The sequence below is a fragment of the Eubalaena glacialis genome, chromosome 3 (assembly GCF_028564815.1).
Source record: "Eubalaena glacialis isolate mEubGla1 chromosome 3, mEubGla1.1.hap2.+ XY, whole genome shotgun sequence".
In the NCBI taxonomy this organism is placed as follows: domain Eukaryota; kingdom Metazoa; phylum Chordata; class Mammalia; order Artiodactyla; family Balaenidae; genus Eubalaena; species Eubalaena glacialis.
Window position 1 is genome coordinate 62,347,273 of NC_083718.1, and position 20,106 is coordinate 62,367,378.

General features: G+C 36.6%; 1 protein-coding gene across 1 annotated transcript in view; it reads right to left on the bottom strand.

Annotated features, from left to right (window-relative positions):
- MROH9 (maestro heat like repeat family member 9) overlaps positions 1–19,821 on the bottom strand; it is a 136,894-nt gene extending 117,073 nt beyond the window's left edge. The window contains exons 1-2 of the mRNA XM_061183788.1: positions 19,768–19,821; positions 17,412–17,522 (exon numbers count right to left, since the gene is read on the bottom strand). Coding sequence (XP_061039771.1) covers positions 17,412–17,522; positions 19,768–19,821 — 165 coding nt within the window. The remainder of the gene's footprint in view (positions 1–17,411; positions 17,523–19,767) is intronic.
- Positions 19,822–20,106: the final 285 nt, after the last annotated feature.

A 20,106-nucleotide genomic window follows, 5' to 3' on the forward strand; every position in this document is an offset into this window, starting at 1 on the left:
TACCATTTTAAAGTCACACCTCCCTCCTTCCCTAACCACTGATCTGTTCTCCATTTCTTTAACTTTGTCTTTTCAAGAATGATGCATAAGCTGAAATATACATTATGTGACTTTTTTTGTTTTTTTTCTCACTCACCATAATGCCCTGAGATCCATCCAAGTTGTTACATGTATCAGTAGTTTGTTCTTTTAAAATTTTATTTTATTTTTTAGCTGAACAATATTCCATTGTAGGGACATACTACAGTTTATTTAACCATTTACTTGTTGAAGGACACCTGGGCTGTTTCCAAATTTGGGCTATTACAGTTAAAGCTGCTATGAGCAATGAAAAAAAAAAGAACTGAGGAAAACAAAGCAAATCAGAGGAAAACAAAACAACACATGCGAGAGAGAACTAAGAAATGCATCCTGCTCTTAACTACTATGTTTTATTCCATTTAGGATGGAATCAACTGACCTATGAGTCAAGCTGACTCCACTGATCAAGAAGTAAACACATGTACTATCACAATTTGTAAATAATATCACTGAAATAATGTACTCATTATAATGTATGATTTTCAATACTAGGAGTTTTATTTAAAATTTTGATAACTGAATTTTAAATTGATATAAAATTTATGATTGTGTGAACTGAATGTTCAACAAAGAGCCTGCAGAAACGTTGCTTTAGATTGTACCACTGTGATGAAAAATAAAATCCATGAAGACTAGCCTAAGGATAAGGATACTGAGTGAAGGAAAGGGAGAGGAAGAAAGAGGTAGAAGGGGAAGAATACAAGTTTCTCCTTGAGGTCTAGAGTAGAACTACTTAACCTGGTTTTCCTTGAGGCTCACAGGGTAGAAGACCTCTGAAGCAGGAAGTAAATTCCATGAAGGTAGGAACTACACAGTTTTAATCACCAATGGCTTTCCCAGTGCTTTAAGCAGAAGTAAAAATGACTGAAGGAACAATGAGTGTTGTTAAGTGTTTGACTGCTCAGGAATGAGACCTCGTGGCCTTATGAGAAATGAGGAAAGAAAAGTCATGAGCTTCCCTACAGAGACTGAGATGTAGAGGTTAAAAATGTGTGCTATCCAATAAAGCCAAGTATGTTTGCATGGGAAAATAGTGTATTAATTCACCTTCTAGAGCCAAGGCAACATTTTACAGAGAACTTCAATGCCTTTCAGGTCTTTGGGCACTGTAACTACATCAATCAGTACACATGTACCTTTGAGGATAACTTGTCCAATATGGTAGCCCTTAGCCACAGATGGCTACTTAAATTTAAATTGATAAAACTAAATAAAATTTAAAAGTTAGTTTCTTAGTCATTCTAGCCACAGTTCAGGTACTGAGTATCCAAATGTGGCTAGTGGCTACCAAATTGGACAGCTCAGCTCTAGAATATTTTTATCATTACAGAAAGTCCTATTGGACAATGCTTTTATGAGGAATGAACAGAAAATAACTGTTATATTGAAAGAGTAGATCTTGATAAAGTGCAAAATAAACAAAGAAGTCAACTATCACCATCAATACTAACACCAATATTAACAACAGTCTTTATCCTTTACCCACACTACTAGGGAAAATTGTCTTTCTGGGGTTTGCTGTTCCCCACTTCTTGGATGAAACCTAGAGCAGGTCCCATGACTTCTCTGGTTACTCTCAAATGTGATTTTTACTCACGAAACTTATTTCAGTAATTATTTTGTCTAATTTCATTTAATAATCAAAACTCCAATTTTTATTATCAAGAGTTCCCTTAATGTAGTCAGCATTTCCTCTGGCTGGCCAAGTACATTTCTGGTTTGCAGCCCCTGTCAGATTGGCTTCTTTGAAGATGATTCTAGGCTGATGCCTGGGAAAAAAATTATTGTTGTATTTCCAGGACATATAACAATGCCTGGCATGGGTACTAAATGCATACTTGTGGTTATATATATATATATATATATATATATATATATATATATATATATATAAATATATATATATTTTATATATATATATATATATATATATATACACAATATTTTCTCCCAATTTGTAGCTTGTCTTTAGATTATCTTAACAGAATCTTCCAAAAGTTTTAATTTTGATAAAGTTGATTTCACATTTTTTCTTTTATGGTTAGTGTTTACTAGGTCATAGCTAGAAAATTATTGCCTGCACCAACATCATGGAAGTGTTTTCCTTTGTTTTCTTCTTGAAACTATATATACTTGATTTTTATATTTGGGTCTGTGGTCCATTTCAAAATAATCATTTGTGTATCATGTAAGGTGCAGGTTGAGTGAGGCTCACTTATTTTCATATAGGTAGCTAGTTGACCCAGCACCATTTGTTGAAAAGACTTTCTTTCCCTCATTGAATTGCTTTGGATTCTTAGTTAAAAAATCAGGTGACTGTAAAAGTATGGGTTTATTTCTGGATTGATATCATAACACTATCGAGTCTTTCATTCTATGAACATAGCACATTTCTCCATTTATTTAACTCTAATTTCAGCAGTATTTATAGTTTTGCATGCATAGGTCTCGCATATATACCACTATATTTGTCTTTAAGTATATTATATTCTTCAAAGCTATTGTAAATATTGTTTTCTTAATTTTATTTTCCACATTTTGTTGTTAGTATTTAGACTTAAAGTTAAATTTTTGTATATTGGCCTTATATTCTGTGACCTTGCTGAATTTACATATTAGTTATAATACATTGAGGAGTTATGATTTTTCTCTGCACATGATTATATCATCTGGGAATAAAGACTGTTTTATAGGTTCCTTTCCAACATGCCTATCTTTATTTTTCTTGCCTTATTTAATTGGCTGAGATTCTCCAGTAAAATGTTAAATAGAAGTGTCAAAGTGGGTATCTTTTTTATCAGCTCCAGAAATCTATCTTGAAACTTTAGTTAGCCAAATCATAAGCTGTGCATGTTTAGGGCAAGATTCTACAATGCTGGGCAAAGTACAGTCGTTCTTCTGGGGGGAGAACGACTATGAAGAAGCTGTGAGCTAAAAAACCATCTCAGCTCACACAGGAGTGGAAAATGTTCAAGGTTTGACAGAAAGAATAGAAAGACCTTATAGAACAGCTTGAGAATCCAATAAAGGCCGAGCCTAATTATTGATAGTTGGTGAACGGCTCTCTCAACTATAATGAAGAGTTGGAACTGTCCCAGTTCAGTCATCCACCAAGCTATCTTTTGATGTTTTATTTTCCTTTCAAGGTAACATGCAATGATTACTTTAAACAGATGTCACATCTTGGGGGTTAAGAGGTCCTCACTGAGATTCTCTAACATCCCACTCCCTTATACGTACCTATCCCCACTCTCAATACATTAACTGAGAGAAATGCTTAAATGCCTTTCTTAATATGAAGGCTGTAACCCCATGTTATGATTACTGAATAATATAGATGTAGCTCAGAGAAATATGAGTAGAAAATTTGGAAACCAGAATCAGAAATAAATATCTAATACATAATAAGAATCATTAGATTTGGGAGACATGTCCCAGAGAAAGTAGTGAAAACATTACCATAATTTAAGGTTAATTTAGTTCATAGAAGTCCTAGAATACACACCATAGGAAGTAATTCTTTGGCCAGAGCAATAGAGAGGATGACTTAATGCTTTTTCTCAGTTTTGCATTACCACAGTTTAAAAAATAATAAAGTAAGGAAAAAAATACCAAAGACAAAATTTGAGTTTTTGCCTTGCCAAGAATAGCAGGAAGATACTTATGTTGTCACTCAAAGCATAAAAATACAGCAAACTGTAGTTCAAATCCATCATCTGCCCTTGATGCCAACTTTTTACCAGCCATATAGAGTCTGTCTGCCTTCTTTATCTCTTTGAACTATTTGGAAAGTAATTTATTTTGAGAACTTTGGACTGATGCTGGGCCTCAGTTATGTGCCTTCCTCTCCCAATGAGTTTGGGAATTGCATTGGCACACATAAAAAGAGTTCTAGGTTGGGTTAGCCTTTTTGGCTCTATCCAGTTAGGGGAAGCTATGGGTATAAAGAATCAAGGATAAAGAATCAAGGACAAAGAAGCACAGAGGTGAACATGTTGAGGCATCATTGTCTTTTTAGTTCACAATATACATGGTCTTTCTTTGCCATTTTATGTCTCACTGCACAGTAGTGCATTATAAACTTGTGGGGAGGTCAACGTATAGTCTCATAGTCTGGTGACTTTTTTTAGAACTAGTCTTTAACCAAGTGTCTCTTATTTTGACTTGCAAAGTCATCAGACTTGAATGGATCATAAGAAGTCAACAGACTAAAATTAATAGGACACAGAAACTGGTCCAAATAAGTTGTCAAAACAAAGAGAGATCTAAAGCAGGTAATAGGATCAGGGCCACAAAGCCAAAAGATCAAAGGTTCAGAAGATGAGAAATGGAAAAAGCTAGTCAAGTGAGTAAAGGGGAATTGGGAAGGTGGCTAGAACAAACACTGGCAACAGAGAGCTATTATCTGGGGCTGGATTTTTACTTTCTCATACTAATATGAAAGTGGACCAAGATTAGAGCAAGCAGTTGTATTCAATTAAATTTAACTGAGCTGATCTGACCTGGACTGAATTGGTATAAACTAGTTGAACTAGATTAAAATAAATTATATTGGATTGTACAATTTCCCTTTATAGAAACAGATAATTTTATACATAGACACATACATACAACTGTAAAATTCAGATAACACAATGCTTTGTTTAAGTTGTTTTTACTCAGGCCTTGGAATGGGCATGAAAAAATTTTAAGTCTATCCTCTTTACCTGTAGGACCACATGTAAACTGTATTAATAATGTAACAATTTATCTTCATTAAACACACATACATACAACATATGTATCATGTATAGTTTTGGCCTTTTCAAAATATTTTTGTTCATTTTTAGGTATTATGAGAGAGAAAACCTGTACCCCTGCTTCTTCTTTCCATCTTAACCTGGTATAATGCTATATAGTGCTTCATGGTTAAAAAAAGTGAATGTCATGAAGCACATCCTCTGATAACTTTTTCAGTGAGAGACTGTGTATGGTAAACTGTGTTTCCCCCCTCCGCTCTTAAATAATAGTTAAGCTGAGTGAAAAATTCTAGGTTTACTGACTTTCCTTTAGCACTTTAAATATATTATGCCATTGTCTTCTGATATCTATTGTCCTGATTAAAACTCTGCTTTTAACCTCATTCTCATTTCTTTATATGTAATCCTCAATTTCACTACATGTCTCAGTTTGAATGATAGTCATTATATGTTAGCCCTGGTTTTTTAATAGGCAGTGGCTTCATCAATCCATGGACGCTTAATACCAGGAATGACCTTAGAAGTCATTTTTGGAGGAGAAAGATTATTCTTCTCTTCTGCTTCTTTTCCATCCGCCACTTCTGCCTTGGTCCATTCAGAAGAGGAAGTTCATCCACACTTTGACCTAATGTTTCCTTGCACTTGGATGGCTGAGACAAGTTGACTGTTATTACCCGTGAGATTAGTTATTTATGTAAATTTGGAATATGCTACCCAGATCCAGTCATGCTAGATGGGAGTAGGGAAAGGAAGGCCCAATATAGTCTCAAAGCCCAAGATGCTCTAGAATGACTTGATCAAGGAGCTCCACTCCTGAAATGCTGGCATATTATTTCCCATTTGGCTATTTAGCCTTGCTGAAATATCTCCTTCAACAGAGAACCCTGAGGTAAGAGTAGGGTGAGATTTGGATACCAAAACTTCCCACTGAAATCCTTAATAGCATTAAATTCATCTCCTTAATTTGATAGAATACATGATAAAACTAAAGCCCAGAGAGGTGAAGTGACTTCGCCCAAGTAGAAAGTTAATTAGTGAAGCAGCAGAAAAGAGAACTTTAATTTCCAGCTCAGGAATATTTCCAGGATCCCATGGTAAGTTTTTAACTTCTCTATTTTCTCAATCTCCTTCCTTAACAGAACAAAATTTACTTTTTTTAAAAAACACAACGTGATTCTATTTTAGTACACAACCAAAATACAAAACACCATAGTAAATTGATGGCAATAAAATATGGAATTTCATTTGCACTGCATGGCAATGGTTAACATCCTTAATAAATGAGTTCTTAGTAACTAGTAACAAAGACATTGGTATACCAAGGGAAATGAAAAAAACAGAAGAAAATGAAATAGCACAGTGACTAGTAAGGATTAAGCATATATGAAGATGACTGAGCTTAACAGTAACAGAAGAAAAGCAATTTCTTTGTAATATCATATTACCAAAGATTAAATATTTAACATTTGTACAGTTTTAGGAAACATACCCACATAAACACTGAGGGACAAGATTGATGAGGTCCTGTCTATATAGTAGGGGAAAATCTAGTGTGGACTCAAAACTACAAATTTTTGATATCCTTAGTCCTAGCAGTTCCAATTCATTGGAATTATTTCAACAAATTAGTTGGATAGATTTACAATTTATATATAAACCATGTTTACTGCATAGAAAATTTGTAGCTAATATATAGAGCCCCCAAAATGACTTGCATATTAATCTGGTGATAATGATTATGATGACTGAATAGGAAAACTGATGCCATTGCTTCTGCCACCATCTTCAGTAAAACCAAAAGACAGTCTTCATAATGTTTGGAGATTCCTCATTGATGTGTTGCAATGGACACTCCCTGTAGATCAGTAAAACAGGCTGAGAAGGCTCAAGTTTAAAGTGACCTAAAGGGTGATATTGGAGAGAATCGTAACCAGGCATGTTGACTGTTTTCATTGTTGCCATTGTACTAAATCTCAGGAGCTTGAATGATGGAGGCATGATTACATAGGGAAGCTCAGGATGGTGCAATTCCAATGCTTCATTTCAATGCTCCCATAAGTATTAAGTGCATATATTTAAAATTTCCACTTATCACAGGAAAATTTAAAATTGATTCATAAAAATTAATCTTTTTCAAGACTTCAAAGGACATGGAAATTTGTGAAGTATAAGATTTTACTTCTTAAATGCCTTTTTTCCTTCTCTAATTCTGCCACCTCCATCTATGTTATCCACTATTAATGAAATCTTGAGAACAAAATTTTCTGTACCACATTCTCTACTAATGATCCTTTAGACAAACTGCATTAATATGGAAAGAGCAGAGGTTTTGGAGTCAGGAAGAGCTGGTTTGAATTCTGCTTCTATCATTTACTAGCTCTGGAACCTAATGTTAATCTCTTTGAGTCTCAATTTTCTCATCTGTAAAATAGGGATAAGAATATTCACCTCAAAGGGGTTCTTATAAAGTTACTATGGAACTTCTAGCATTGTGCCTGGCACACAGTAGAAACTAAATAAATATTAATTTTGTTATTGTTATTATTATTTTTTTCATTTTAACACATTGACTTTTGCCCTATCCTGATATTCTTTTTTTTTAATTTATTTTTTTTAAATGAAGTATAGTTGGTTTACAATGTCATGTTAGTTTCAGGTGTACAGCACAGTGATTCAGATATAGATAGATAGATTCTTTTTCGGATTCTTTTCCTTTACATGTTATTACAAAATATTGAGTAAGTTCCTTGTGCTATACAGTAGGTCCTTACTGGTTATCTGTTTTATACATAGTAGTGTGTATATGTTAATTCCATCCTCCTAATTTATCCCTCCCCCACCTTCCCCTTTGGTAACCATAAGTTTGTTTTCTATGCCTGTGGATCTATTTCTGTTTTGTAAATAAGTTCATTTGTATCTTTTTTTTTCATATTCCACATACAAGCAATATCATATGATATTTGTCTTTGGCTTATTTCACTTAGTATGATAATCTCTATGTCTATCCATGTTGTGGCAAATGGCATTATTTCACTCTTTTTTATGGCTGAGTGATATTCCATTGTGTATATATATATATATATATATATATATATATATATACACCACACCTCTTTATCCATTCATCTGTTGATGGACATTTAGGTTGCTTCTATGTCTTGGCTATTGTAAATAGTGCTGCAGGGAACACTGGGGTGCATCTCTGGATATATGCCCAGGAGTGGGGTTGCTGGTAACTCCATCATATGATAGTTCTATTTTTAGTTTTTAAGGAACCACCATACTGTTTTCCATAGTGGCTGCACCAATTTGCATTCCCACCAACAATATAGGAGGGTTCCCTTTCCTCCACACCCTCTCCAGCATTTTTTATTTGTAGACTTTTTGATGATAGCCCTTCTGACTGGAGTGAGGTGATACCTCATTGTAGTTTTGATTTATATTTCTCTAGTAATTAGCGATGTTGAGCATTTTTTCATGTGTCTGTTGCCCATCTGTATGTCTTCTTTGGAGAAATGTCTATTTAGGTTTTCTGCCCATTTTTTGATTGGGTTGTTTGATATTGAGTTTTATGAATTGTTTGTATATTTTGGAAATTAAGCCCTCATCAGTTGCATCATTTGCAAATATTTTCTCCCAATCTGTGGGTTGTCTTTTTGTTTTGTTTGTGGTTTCCTTTGCTGTGCAAAAGCTTTTAAGTTTAATTAGATCCCATTTGTTTATTTTTGTTTTTATTTCCATTACTCTAGGAGAGGAATCCAAAAAGATGTTGCTGAAATTTATGTCAAAGTGTGTTTTGCCTATGCTTTCCTCTAGGAGTTTTATAGTATCTGGTCTGATATTTAGGTCTTTAATTCATTTCAAGTTTTTTTTTGTATATGGTGTTAGAGAGTATTCTAATTTCATACTTTTACATGTGACTGTCCAGTTTTCCCAGAACCACTTATTGAAGAGACTGTCTTTTCTCCATTGTATACTCTTGCCTCCTTTATCATAGATTAAACAACAATAAGTGCATAGGTCTATTTCTGGGCTTTCTATCCTGTTCCATTGATCTATGTGTCTCTTTTTGTGCCAGTACCATAGTGTTTTGATTACTGTAGCTTTGTAGTATAGTCTGAAGTCAGGGAGCCTGATTCCTCCAGCTCTATTTTTCTTTCTCAAGATTGCTTTGGCTATTCAGGGCCTTCTGTGTTTCCATACAAATTGTAAAATTTTTTGTTCCAATTCTGTGAAAAATGCCATTGGTAATTTGGTAGAGATTGCATTGAATCTGTAGATTGCCTTGGGTAGTATAGTCATTTTAACAATATTGATTCTTCCAATCTAAGAAAATGGCATATCTTTCCATCTCTTTGTGTCATCTTCAGTTTCTTTTATCAGGGAATAAACCTGCCTAAGGAAGCAAAAGACCTGTACTCTGACATTCTTATTTTCTTTGAGGGAGCTCTTATCTTCATCCTATATTTATGTATGTGTGTGTTTAATGAACTTAAATGGGACATTTCTGAATAAAGATGCATCTCACTTGCTGCTAGGGTAACATTTAGTACCCTGTGCATGAAGACTGAGAAGTGGTGATTGATATTGTTAAGTGATAAATGAACAGTTGACGAATAGATCATAGCAACTCTAATGTAGAGGTAGTGCTAGTAGTTTGTTCATAACTTGTTAGTCTGCTACAGACCCAGCATGAGTCATAGCTCCTGAATGTCAGGCTCAAGAACATGGAGGCCAGCTTCCTCCTTGACCACACAGTATCAGAAGCCACTCATTAGCGTGAGTATGTGAAGATGCTCAGCCACTGCATAATTAGGGTGTCTCTGTTCTCTTTCCCAACTTTCCATCACGTCCCTCCACATTTCCCATTGTTGCATCATCCTGTACTGCCTCTCACTGGACAGTCCCACAGGAATTCTGATGGCTTTCTGAAAAGTTGGGGATGGGATTAAATTATGAAGGTTTAAGGGATTTTGTTACACTTCCACTTAAATCATCAGAGGAAGAGAGCGTGGGATAGATGGGTGGTTTTTTTAATTCAAGCCTGCCAAGTTCATCCAACCTGACAGGATAACATTTCAATTCCAAACAGAAAAAAATATATTACTTACCCTCATGATTCTTGGGAAACAAGGAAAATATCTGCTTCTTGGATGGAGCCCATAAGATCCAAAAGCTACAGATGCTCAGGAAGCCAAAGTTGAAGGATGTTGTTGTTATTAGGAGGTCCAGTCAATGTACAACTCCAGAAACTTCAAGGGAGAAATGGGAATGGAAATTGTTGTTTCCCAAATGATAACATGCTTTCAGATTTTTAAGATATGTGACTATGAAATCCCTAAGCTTTGGTGTGTTAGAAGGAGGGCTTCCTGGACACTTTGAGCTTTGCATGAGAGAAAATAGAGAGCACATATGAATATCGACTTTCAACTAAGATGGACCTGAATTCTTAATCTCAGATTAGCATTTACTAACTGATCAATCTCACTAAGTTCCTGTCCATACATAAGCTTCAGCTCTGCATCTAAACATTGGAAATAGTTTATATCTATTTCACAGGGTGTTTATTTGTTTGTTTTGAGGATCATAGGAGCTCATGTGTATAAAACATCCATGACAGTGAATGGAACTTATTAAAGGCTCAGTAAATGGTAGCTTTTTTAGGTGTTGGCCAAGACACATATGCTTGCTGAGCTAAATTAACCAAATATTTAATAAACACCAACTCTGACCGAGACCCTTTGCATCAGATACCTTCTAGGCACAGAGATGATCTTGTTGTTCTATCTTTAAGATGCTCATGGTCAATATGTCTTGTCTTTGACCCTTTTGTTTTCATCTCCAAGACATCATAAGAGCAGAGATTTTATATGTCTTATATTAACATATTTTTATGGTCTAGAAGAGGGAATAAATTTAACAAATATTCACTGAGGATCTATTTGTCCCAGGTACTGTTTGTTCTAGGTATTTGGGATATATCAGTGGACAAATCAAAGTTCTCTGATGGACAAATGAAGCTACTTAATAATAACATCCAAAAACATTCCATGAACCATTTTTTTGACCTGTGGATTGAAAATTTCCCTGAAGAACAGAGCAATTTAGAAATAACTCTTCCCTAGGTAGTGTGATGCCACTTATAAGCCACCACCACAGATGCTGCATTTTGCAAGGTCACCAAGCTTTCTTACAGCTTATATGAGAATGACATGTGAGTGTGTGGTCTAAGAGAACGTCTGGCTCCTTTGGGGAGATGGGCTTCATACTGATGCAACTTAGGAGTCCTGGTCTCCCACCTATCAAATCACTTCATTGGTCCCCACCCTAGAAGGCAACATGGAGGCAAGCATGGAACCCTGGAGATTAAGCAAACTTTCTCTGACCAGTAGGTGTGTATCTGCTGCTTTTCTAGATCTGCTCCCCTTGGGGACTGTGTGCCTCCTTCATCAAGAAATTTGCCAGCATTCACAATTGGAAAATAAACAGGCCAGCAGGTTCTGATTAACCCAAATTGGAACTATTCAAACAGTCACAAAAAGGGATCTTTTCCCCTGAAGGAATTTACATGTGAAGAGAGACTAAGATGGGAAATAAACATTTCTATAATGATTAAAGTTAATTGGCTTGAAAGGATGCCTCTGAAAGAAATGCTTTCTGGTTTTAGTTCCAATCTATTTCGGGACAAGCCTGTTTTTCATAAGATTGGTAACTGCAAACAGATACTGCCCTTTCATTGGAAACAGATGGTACAGGACATAATTAAAGAAGTATGCACTGGCATCTCAAATAACTGCTTTCAATTACAGCATTTCAAGAGTATTAAGGGGAAATATTTTAAACAAGACCACTGCAAAAATAGATTTTGTCATTAACTTTGAAATAATATTTGACTTAAGGCTGAAATTTCCATGTGCCAGGTCTGGATCTCACGGCTGATGCTGATTGGTGCAAAAGAAATTGAATCATTATGGTCCTATCATTCAGGGGGAAAATAAAAAAGACTTCTCATTTTTTTAATGCAGAGAAAAACTGTTTTTTTCCCCTTCTGGTAAGACTTGTATTTTATTTTGCACTTGAATCTCAGTTCTATATTACAACTTTGAGGCGCTTTCATAGTGAAACCATCTCAATGTTAACTCCAAGCTTGTCTGTCCCTAGTGTGGTTGCCTGTCTGTGTGTAGGCAGTGGGTATAGGCCTGCCCCCCACCATGAAGCATGTGTATATGCCCTGTAGCCCATGTTGTCATGTATACACTGAACACATTCATGCTGAGATCTATACATAAAACCCCCAAATTAGATAATATGCAAACTCGTCAGATTGCCTGGGCTGGTACATTCGTAATCTGGGGTTTGCTTATTGTAATTTTTCTCATTAGGTAATTTTAGTGGAGATTATAACAATTATAGTAAGTTATATAACTTTGACAAGTTACAAAATACTTCACTTGTCCTTTATTTAACATATTGGAATGATGTTTATTTCTCTCAATAAATACTTTCTTATTTATTGAGCATCTAACACATGACAGGTATTGTACCAGGAGATAAAATGATTAACAGATACAGTTGTTTACTTGCCCTCCTAGAGCTTATGATCAAATGGTGGATAGAAAGACAAGGGACCAATTGCAATATAGGATGGTAAATGCTATGATGAAGAGTAGTCAGGGTGGCATAGAAACACTGAATAGGGGTACTTCACCCAAGAAGAGGCTTCTACCCTATTACCTTAAACTTGGGTTTAGAAACAGAAGAGTAAAGCAACTGTACAATACATCACCTTAGTGACTCAAACACATATACTTTTGGATGTACTAATAGTTCCTAATGATGAGAGCAGCAATCTGGCAGATATGATACAATTTATTGATCACCGATTGGTATTAATTAATCAACAAACACGGCATAAATTTACTTTTTATTATACGTACACACACGTGCGCACACATGGGGAGAGAGACACAGAGAACACTCATGAACCATACCACTGACCACCACCCCCCGAAAGTTGCATGGGCTCTAAGCTCTGTCTAGTTGTGGTGATGAGTTAGGTGTGAGTTATCCCTACTCTCACTCACTTGCCTTTACACTAATGGTCTGTGTTCTTGAGAAGGCTGGACAAAGGCTTGTGGTGAATAACAAGTACAAGAGCAAAATACTAATCAGTCCACACATCTATTTCCTCATCACATGGGTAGTGAGTAGAATGTTGCAATTGGATTTTTGGACTATTAAAATATTTTTTTTGAGTAATTAAGCCCTTAAGAAGCTTGGTAATTTCCTTCAAAAATATATTCAGTATTCAAATTCTCCATGAAGTCATTCAGATTAACCCCACCCAGTAATTTACTTTTCCTCATTTTGACTACTCTCTGTAGTTTGTGGGTGTGTGCGTGCACGTGTGTGCACACACCCTATATCCTTTATTATTTATGGGGAGTAAACAGGCAATACCACAAATATTAATACTATTTGGTCAATAAAACACTATATAGATTGGTTCCCAAAGAATTCTGAAGAAAATACAGCACAAAAAGTGATCATACTTTGATAAACAATAAGGGGAGAAAGTTTCCAATTTGAGGCAGGAAATGAAGAGAAGAGAGAATTCTGGACTCTGGCCAAGGGAGAAGTGGAAGGGATTTAGAACCTTGAATAATGATGTAAAGAGTGAAGGAAGAAAAATCATTTTAATAAAGAAAGTTCAAATTCTTCATGTAAAGCACCTTTTCTTAGGGTTGTGGGTGATTCAGGTTTGTAGACTAAATGACCCTAATCCTTCCATTTTCCCTGCATCTATATACACTTGTCACAAGCTCATTGTGGGTGGAGCGTGTTTCCCTGCTTCTTAGACTTTGGGCTTGGCCACATGACTTGCTTTGACCATATGGGTAGGAGTGATAGAGGCCAGTTCCACACCTAGGTTTTCAGAGGCCTCACATGTTTCTTCTTGCTTCCTTTTGCTTCTGCTCCTTCTATGAGAGAAGCATGGCTTGGCTAGCTCTCTACTCCAGGATGATGAGAGACATATGGAGCAGAGCCACCCCAGCTTGCCCACAGACCTGCAGTAAGAAGCAGGTGCACCCAGCTGAGCCCAGTCTCACTCCCAGCTCAGCCAACCCACAGACCCATGAAAAAAAAAAGATTGTTCCTTTAAGCCACTGAGTCTTGGGGTCGTTTCTTATTCAGAAATATTGTGTCAAAGCTAATTAATGCATTGCAAAAGAAATGGTGCTGTCTAGAGGGAGGAAGAGAGTGGAGCTGGAAATCGGCATCCTTTTCTGGCTGTCTTTCCCTGGTTCTCCATAATCTATGGAGAGACAGCTATCAGGCAATGGCTGGTCTGCCCATTGGTTGACTGCCTTCCTTGACTAGGTGAAGTTCATGTCTTGCTTGCTTAGCCAAAAACTCTGCTCTTTAAAATTCAGAGCAAGTTCACCCAGTTTGAGGGGTGGGAGGCTATTATTTCTGGTCCATATATCTTCACTAGTTTGCTGAAAGGTATTAAGCCCAGGAGGACATTGTTTTTCTACATGTCTTTTCCACAGGTAGAGAGTAGTCTTATGCTTACTTTGCTCCAACTTTCTCTTGATTGAACTCCCAAAACACTTAACAGCTTCTAAATGTAGCAGTGGGTGACTCCTGCTCTTTTCCTATTTAAATTCCCTCTTCCAGTTCCATTCAAGGGCCACCACACTGAAGCCTTCAAGCAGGATGGGTTTATGGAAGAAGTGTAGAAAGATCTAATTTGTTACTGAGAACTTCATAAGGCAACATACATAAGAACTAGTGTGGCCTTACCCAAATGAGTTCCTTACCTCTATTGAGTTTTATCATAAACATTAATTTTTTAAAATAAATCTCACCCGTTATTTTGATATTTTCTTCTTTCTGAAAATACTAAACTATTCCCAAGAGATTACCTGGGGCTAAGGAGGGCAAATCTCTGTCTCAGTCACACCAAAGGCTTGTAGAAAGTTTACTCAAAAGTTTTCATGTGGCAAGCTATCTAAATCCTACTGATGAGACAAATCATACAAGTTGAAAAAAAAAAAGAAAAGGAAAAAAACCTTTTTTTAAAGACTATGAGAAAAGCATTACTTTGTGCTATTTAGAGAAGCTTGGGAGATTTGTTTTTCCTTTGGTAAATGCCACAAAGGAGACGTTTCTCATGAAAACTTAACTGATAGACAGACAGTAGCATGGTGAGGGATGGCCTCTGGGAATAGTTATGGGAGAGAGCTTGGAGCCAGGACCAGCAATTATGAGACACCAAGAAAAAAAGCAGAGGTTGTGTAGACATAAAATATTCCAAAAGCAATCATGGAAGTGGAATGAGAGGAAGAAAGAGAGTAAATGCTTTAAATAAAAGTAGTTCTCACCATACAAAACCCAACAGCATTCACATCTGGTAGAGCAGAATTATACTTGACTAGGTCATATCCTTGAAAATATATTAAAAACTTGGATATATGCATAAAACTATACTGGACAGAGAGAACTGGAATTTGAATCATGGACTTACATTTACAATTTGAGTGATCTTGGGCAATTTTTCTACAGCTTTGAATTTATTATTTGCAAAATGGAAGTCATGAAACAACATGTGTGGAATTGCCTAGCATATACAGTAAATGTTTAAAATGTATTTGTTGAATCTAAATAATGCAAACAATTCTACACTAGAAGCAAGAGTTTGTATTATGGCCAACTGAACTTGAAACATAATGCTCAGACCTCAGATTTCTCAAGATCAGTCATTTGACAGCATCAGGAGAAGATGATAGAGTTCTATTACAGAGCTGAAAACACATGATATGAATTCACTGAGTCCCTAAGTGAACTTAGCACTTTGGTAGGCACTCAGTGCAGAGGGGAATGAGAGTTAGGTGGCAGGAGAGGAGAATAAAAAAGAAGACCTATTGGATGCTGCTTCCCTCAATCAAGTTTAGACTTCAGATATGTGTGGCTGAGAACACAAGCTTTGGGGTCAGACTTGCTCTCAAATCTTGACTTTGCTTGTATGACCTGGGTCTAGTCGTTCAAAGCCTCAAACTCCCCATCCATAGAATGGGAACAAAAATACTTACATTGCAATGCCATTTAAGGACTACAGATGGTTTATGAAAAATGCCTAGCAGTTAGTAGACATATGATACAGGGCAGCTATTGTTACTTAAAAGGCCATAGCTCTTTCAGAACAGAAACTGGACCTCATGAATCTTTGTATTCTTCATTGTGTTTAGCACAATGCCTGTCATATATTAGGTATAATAAATCTTCATTGAATGGATGAGTAACCAAAACATCTTGTTTAATGTTCTTGCCTTTTGCCCTAATTGCCATCAGATGGAGCTTTTGCCTGGTTTGAGGGGGTTTTTTTGCCCTTACAAGACCAACATCACCACCTTTGACTTCAGAGCATATCTCCAAGACAGAAGAACTACAATAGACATAAATTGGCTGTCTGGGGTGCTTGCCTATTAACGGCACATTCAGATTCCACCTAAACATTGGTCATACCTCTGGTTTTGGACTCAGTCCTGCATTCATTTCCCAGCGCCATTATGTCTGACAAGTCACTTTGGGAAAGTTAGTTACCTCTTTGAATTTAATTTCCTCATTCATAAATAATGACCTTAAGGGTTGATGCAAAGATTAAATGAGACAGCATATATATAATGCCAGACATATAATAGGCAGCACAAGATTTGAAACTGAATATATGACAACAAAGCTCAAGTTCCTTATATTACATTTGATTTCCAAAGGATTTTAGGTTTCTTAAAGAAAGGAGTCATATCTTGTTCAGAATCACTTTGCATATACCTTGGTGCCTAGCATAATGCAGGGCAAAGAGTAGTATGTAATCAAGACTTGTGGAGCTGAATTGCTTCCAACTGTTAACCATACTCTAAGTGAATCAAGAACATTTCTTTAGGAAAATGTGCCTTTGGACACAAGGAACCATAATTGATTCACAAAAACAAGGAATACCAAAGAAACTTTCTTTCCCTTCTTAAAATTATTAGACTGGTTGTTTGGAGAAAAAAATAGACATCACACCCTTTCATTTTAATAAGTCTTTAAGCAGTTAAACACTTAAGATGCTTTTACATGCAAGTAACAGAAAACACAAATCAAACTGGCTTCAAAAGTAAGCACATTTATTGGCTCACATGCTTGGAAGTGCACGTAAGAATTGGTTGATCTAGCAGTTCAACAACGTGATCAAGGATCCAGGTTCCTTTTGTCTCTCTATTTTGATAACAGTGTCAGCTTCATTATGGATGTAAGTTGTTCAGTAGTAGAAAATAGGCTACATGTTTCCTTATTCATTTCTGGAAAGAGAAAATGAAAGAGAGCATGCCACTCATGAGCTTTGAACTTAATTTTTCTCTTCATAACGTTCCCATTTCATAAACAGTAATTGTCATCGATGAAATGCTATGCACTGATAGGCTTAGCTTAGGAATCCTGGCAAGGGATATGGTATTAAGACTGGAGTTAAGGTCAATTCTTCACGCACCATCCAGGTGGTGGGAAGGTGCTAGAGTCAACTGTCTGAATCATGAAAATTCAAACCTTCTTTTCAGGGCCATGGTCTCTACGATGGGAGCACATTCCATTCTCCATGCCAGCTGTGATGACCAGTTCTTGCTGATTGTCATCTGCTATGGGCTTGGCATTCTCTGCCTGCTTATGGGTCAGATGCCAAAAAAATAAGAAACATAACTGAAGGAAGCTCATGAGCCAATATAGGGCCAGAGGTGGGGGAGGAATTTCTTAACAGCTGGAATAATCTTTAGCTCAAACAATCTTTAAGAAAGAGAATAAACAAAAGCAGAACTCAATATGGCAGACATTCATTGTTTACCTAGCACTGGGGACTGGGCAGGCCCTCTGGTGGTTAGGAGAATAATAAATACATGGAGACAAGGTTCTGGCCTACAATAAACTTTAGAGTTTAGAGTGGAATATTTGCAATACATACACATGTGCACACACACATACACACACAGTACTTGAGAAATGTTCAGAACAACATCCAAGACAGTAAAGGGGGTGACTGGACAATATGACATCCAGAAATGTATTACACACAGTCTACCCTCCCACTCACCCTCCTAGCCTGTCCTAACCTCTCAATTCACTTCAACACTGATACTCTCTCTACCCTATTAGAATTGACTTTCTTAAACCCTTTGACTCTCCTAAATATTCCATGTAACCTTAGCTTGCTGTCTGTTGAAGTCACCTTTTTAACACAATTTTATTGGTATAACAGTTATGCATCACTCTTAATCCTACCACTCAGATATAACCACCATTAGCATAGTGGTGTGTATTCTCTCATTTTTTTCTATATGTATTCTTTTCTTTCACAAATTTACAGGGTTTTCACTTGCCATTCCTAGAACACTACTTATTTATATATGTAAAGATCTGGAAGGATATATGAAAAATTGGTAACTGTGGTCTTCTCTGGAAAAGGAAGGGTGTTGGCACTTTTTTTTATTCTATGCACTTCTATGTTATTATTTTAAACAACAAAGACGTATTTTAGTAAAATTTCTAAAAGGGAAAAGTAAAATCTCTACTTCTGATGCAGTTACCAATAAAAAGTACCTGTTCTTTCACTTTGATTTATCGCAGTAGTCCTCATCCTTGGGGGCATGGCAAGAAATGAAAGTATTCAGTCTTGATCCTAAGCTTCTTTTTTTTCTAGAGAGGAATAAGAAAAGAAAAATGAGAAAGAGGAGCCTTGATTTTCTACTACAGGCCCAGAGTGCTTAATAATCAAAAGAGCAAGTATCAGGGGATAAAGAACACTCCAAGTCGGGAAGGGGATTTTCTCAACAGCTTCTCAGAGGAAGGAGTTTTTGTGTAGAGAAAGCAGAACTAGCTGGAAGTGAGGATACATGAGTTTTAGTTCCAGTTCTGTGAACACACAGATCTGTGAAACTGCAGGAGTCACGGTGTCCCTCTTGGCTTCAGTTTCTTACCTTATAAAAGAACTAATTTTAGAATATTTTAAAATTGAAAATTATTGAGGATGCTAAATTTTTTAACCTTGCAAAGCAAGGACAATAAAAAGGAAAAAGGAAACCAACAAACTGCAAACCAAAAACTGTCATTAAACTCCATCATCATTTCACAAATGAAAGGACACATTAGCACCAAAAATGTAAGGACACAATCTCACATCTTAAAAATTAGCTTTGTGTTAAAAACTCTCAAAATTTGCCCTTATTTGTCTCTTTCCTCCATGGGCAAGTACACATTCGCCATGGACTGCATTTGGGAACCTCAGCAGTAAGCTCGCTCACATTCCCCTCTGGTGCTATCATGCTGGCATGCTGTGATCCTGAGCCTGACCCCAGATAGCATACTGGATGTTGAATGGCAAATTCAAGGACTCAGAGGGAAAGTAGAAGCCACACTGCAGAGCAGAGATATTCAGCACTGGGAAACTAATTATTATTGAACAACTGCTACATGCCAGGAACTCCTCTGTGTGACAGAATTCCATAGAGAACAAAACAAACACAAGAGCTGCCTCCAGGGAACTTATGTTGTTAAGAGAACCAGATAATTAACAAAGACACAGCAAATACATAGTGTATCACATGGCCTTAAATACTATAGAGAAAAATAAAGCATGGTAAGTCTGATAGGTAGAGTCACTCAAGTGTGAAAAGCCATCAGAGAAGGTCTCCCAGAGCAGACACTAGAAGGAAAGGCAGGAAGTGTGCTATGTAGACGTCTAAGGGAAGAACACCTTTCGTACAGGTAATAGTAACTACAGATGCCCTTAGGCAAGAGTGTGCTTGATAGTGTTGAGGAAAAGCTATGCACAGGGTAAGAGGAAAGAAAAGGAAATCACAAGTAGTTGAGGACAAGAACATACAGGACCTTAAAAGCTCCAGCAAGGACTGACTTTTCTCTGAGTGCATGGTGAGCTATCAAAGGGCGTTGCGTAGAGGAGCGACATAGTTGACTCATGTTTTCATAAAATTGCTCTGCTGTTGTATAAAGAGACTCTGTGGACAAAAGTAGAAGCAGGGGATCCAGTCGATGCTATAATTTCAGTCTGGGCAGTGAAGAAGAATATTTTATAACAGAAAAGAGAGATACCCCCGTGGTGGTGTTGTGGCTGTTGTTTTTGTTGTTGCTGCTGCTATTTTAAGGGTGAGGGAAATAGGGAAACAATATGGTACTCAGTGGGAGGAAGGCTAAGATTTGGAAATACATATCTAAACCAGTATATGTCTATATA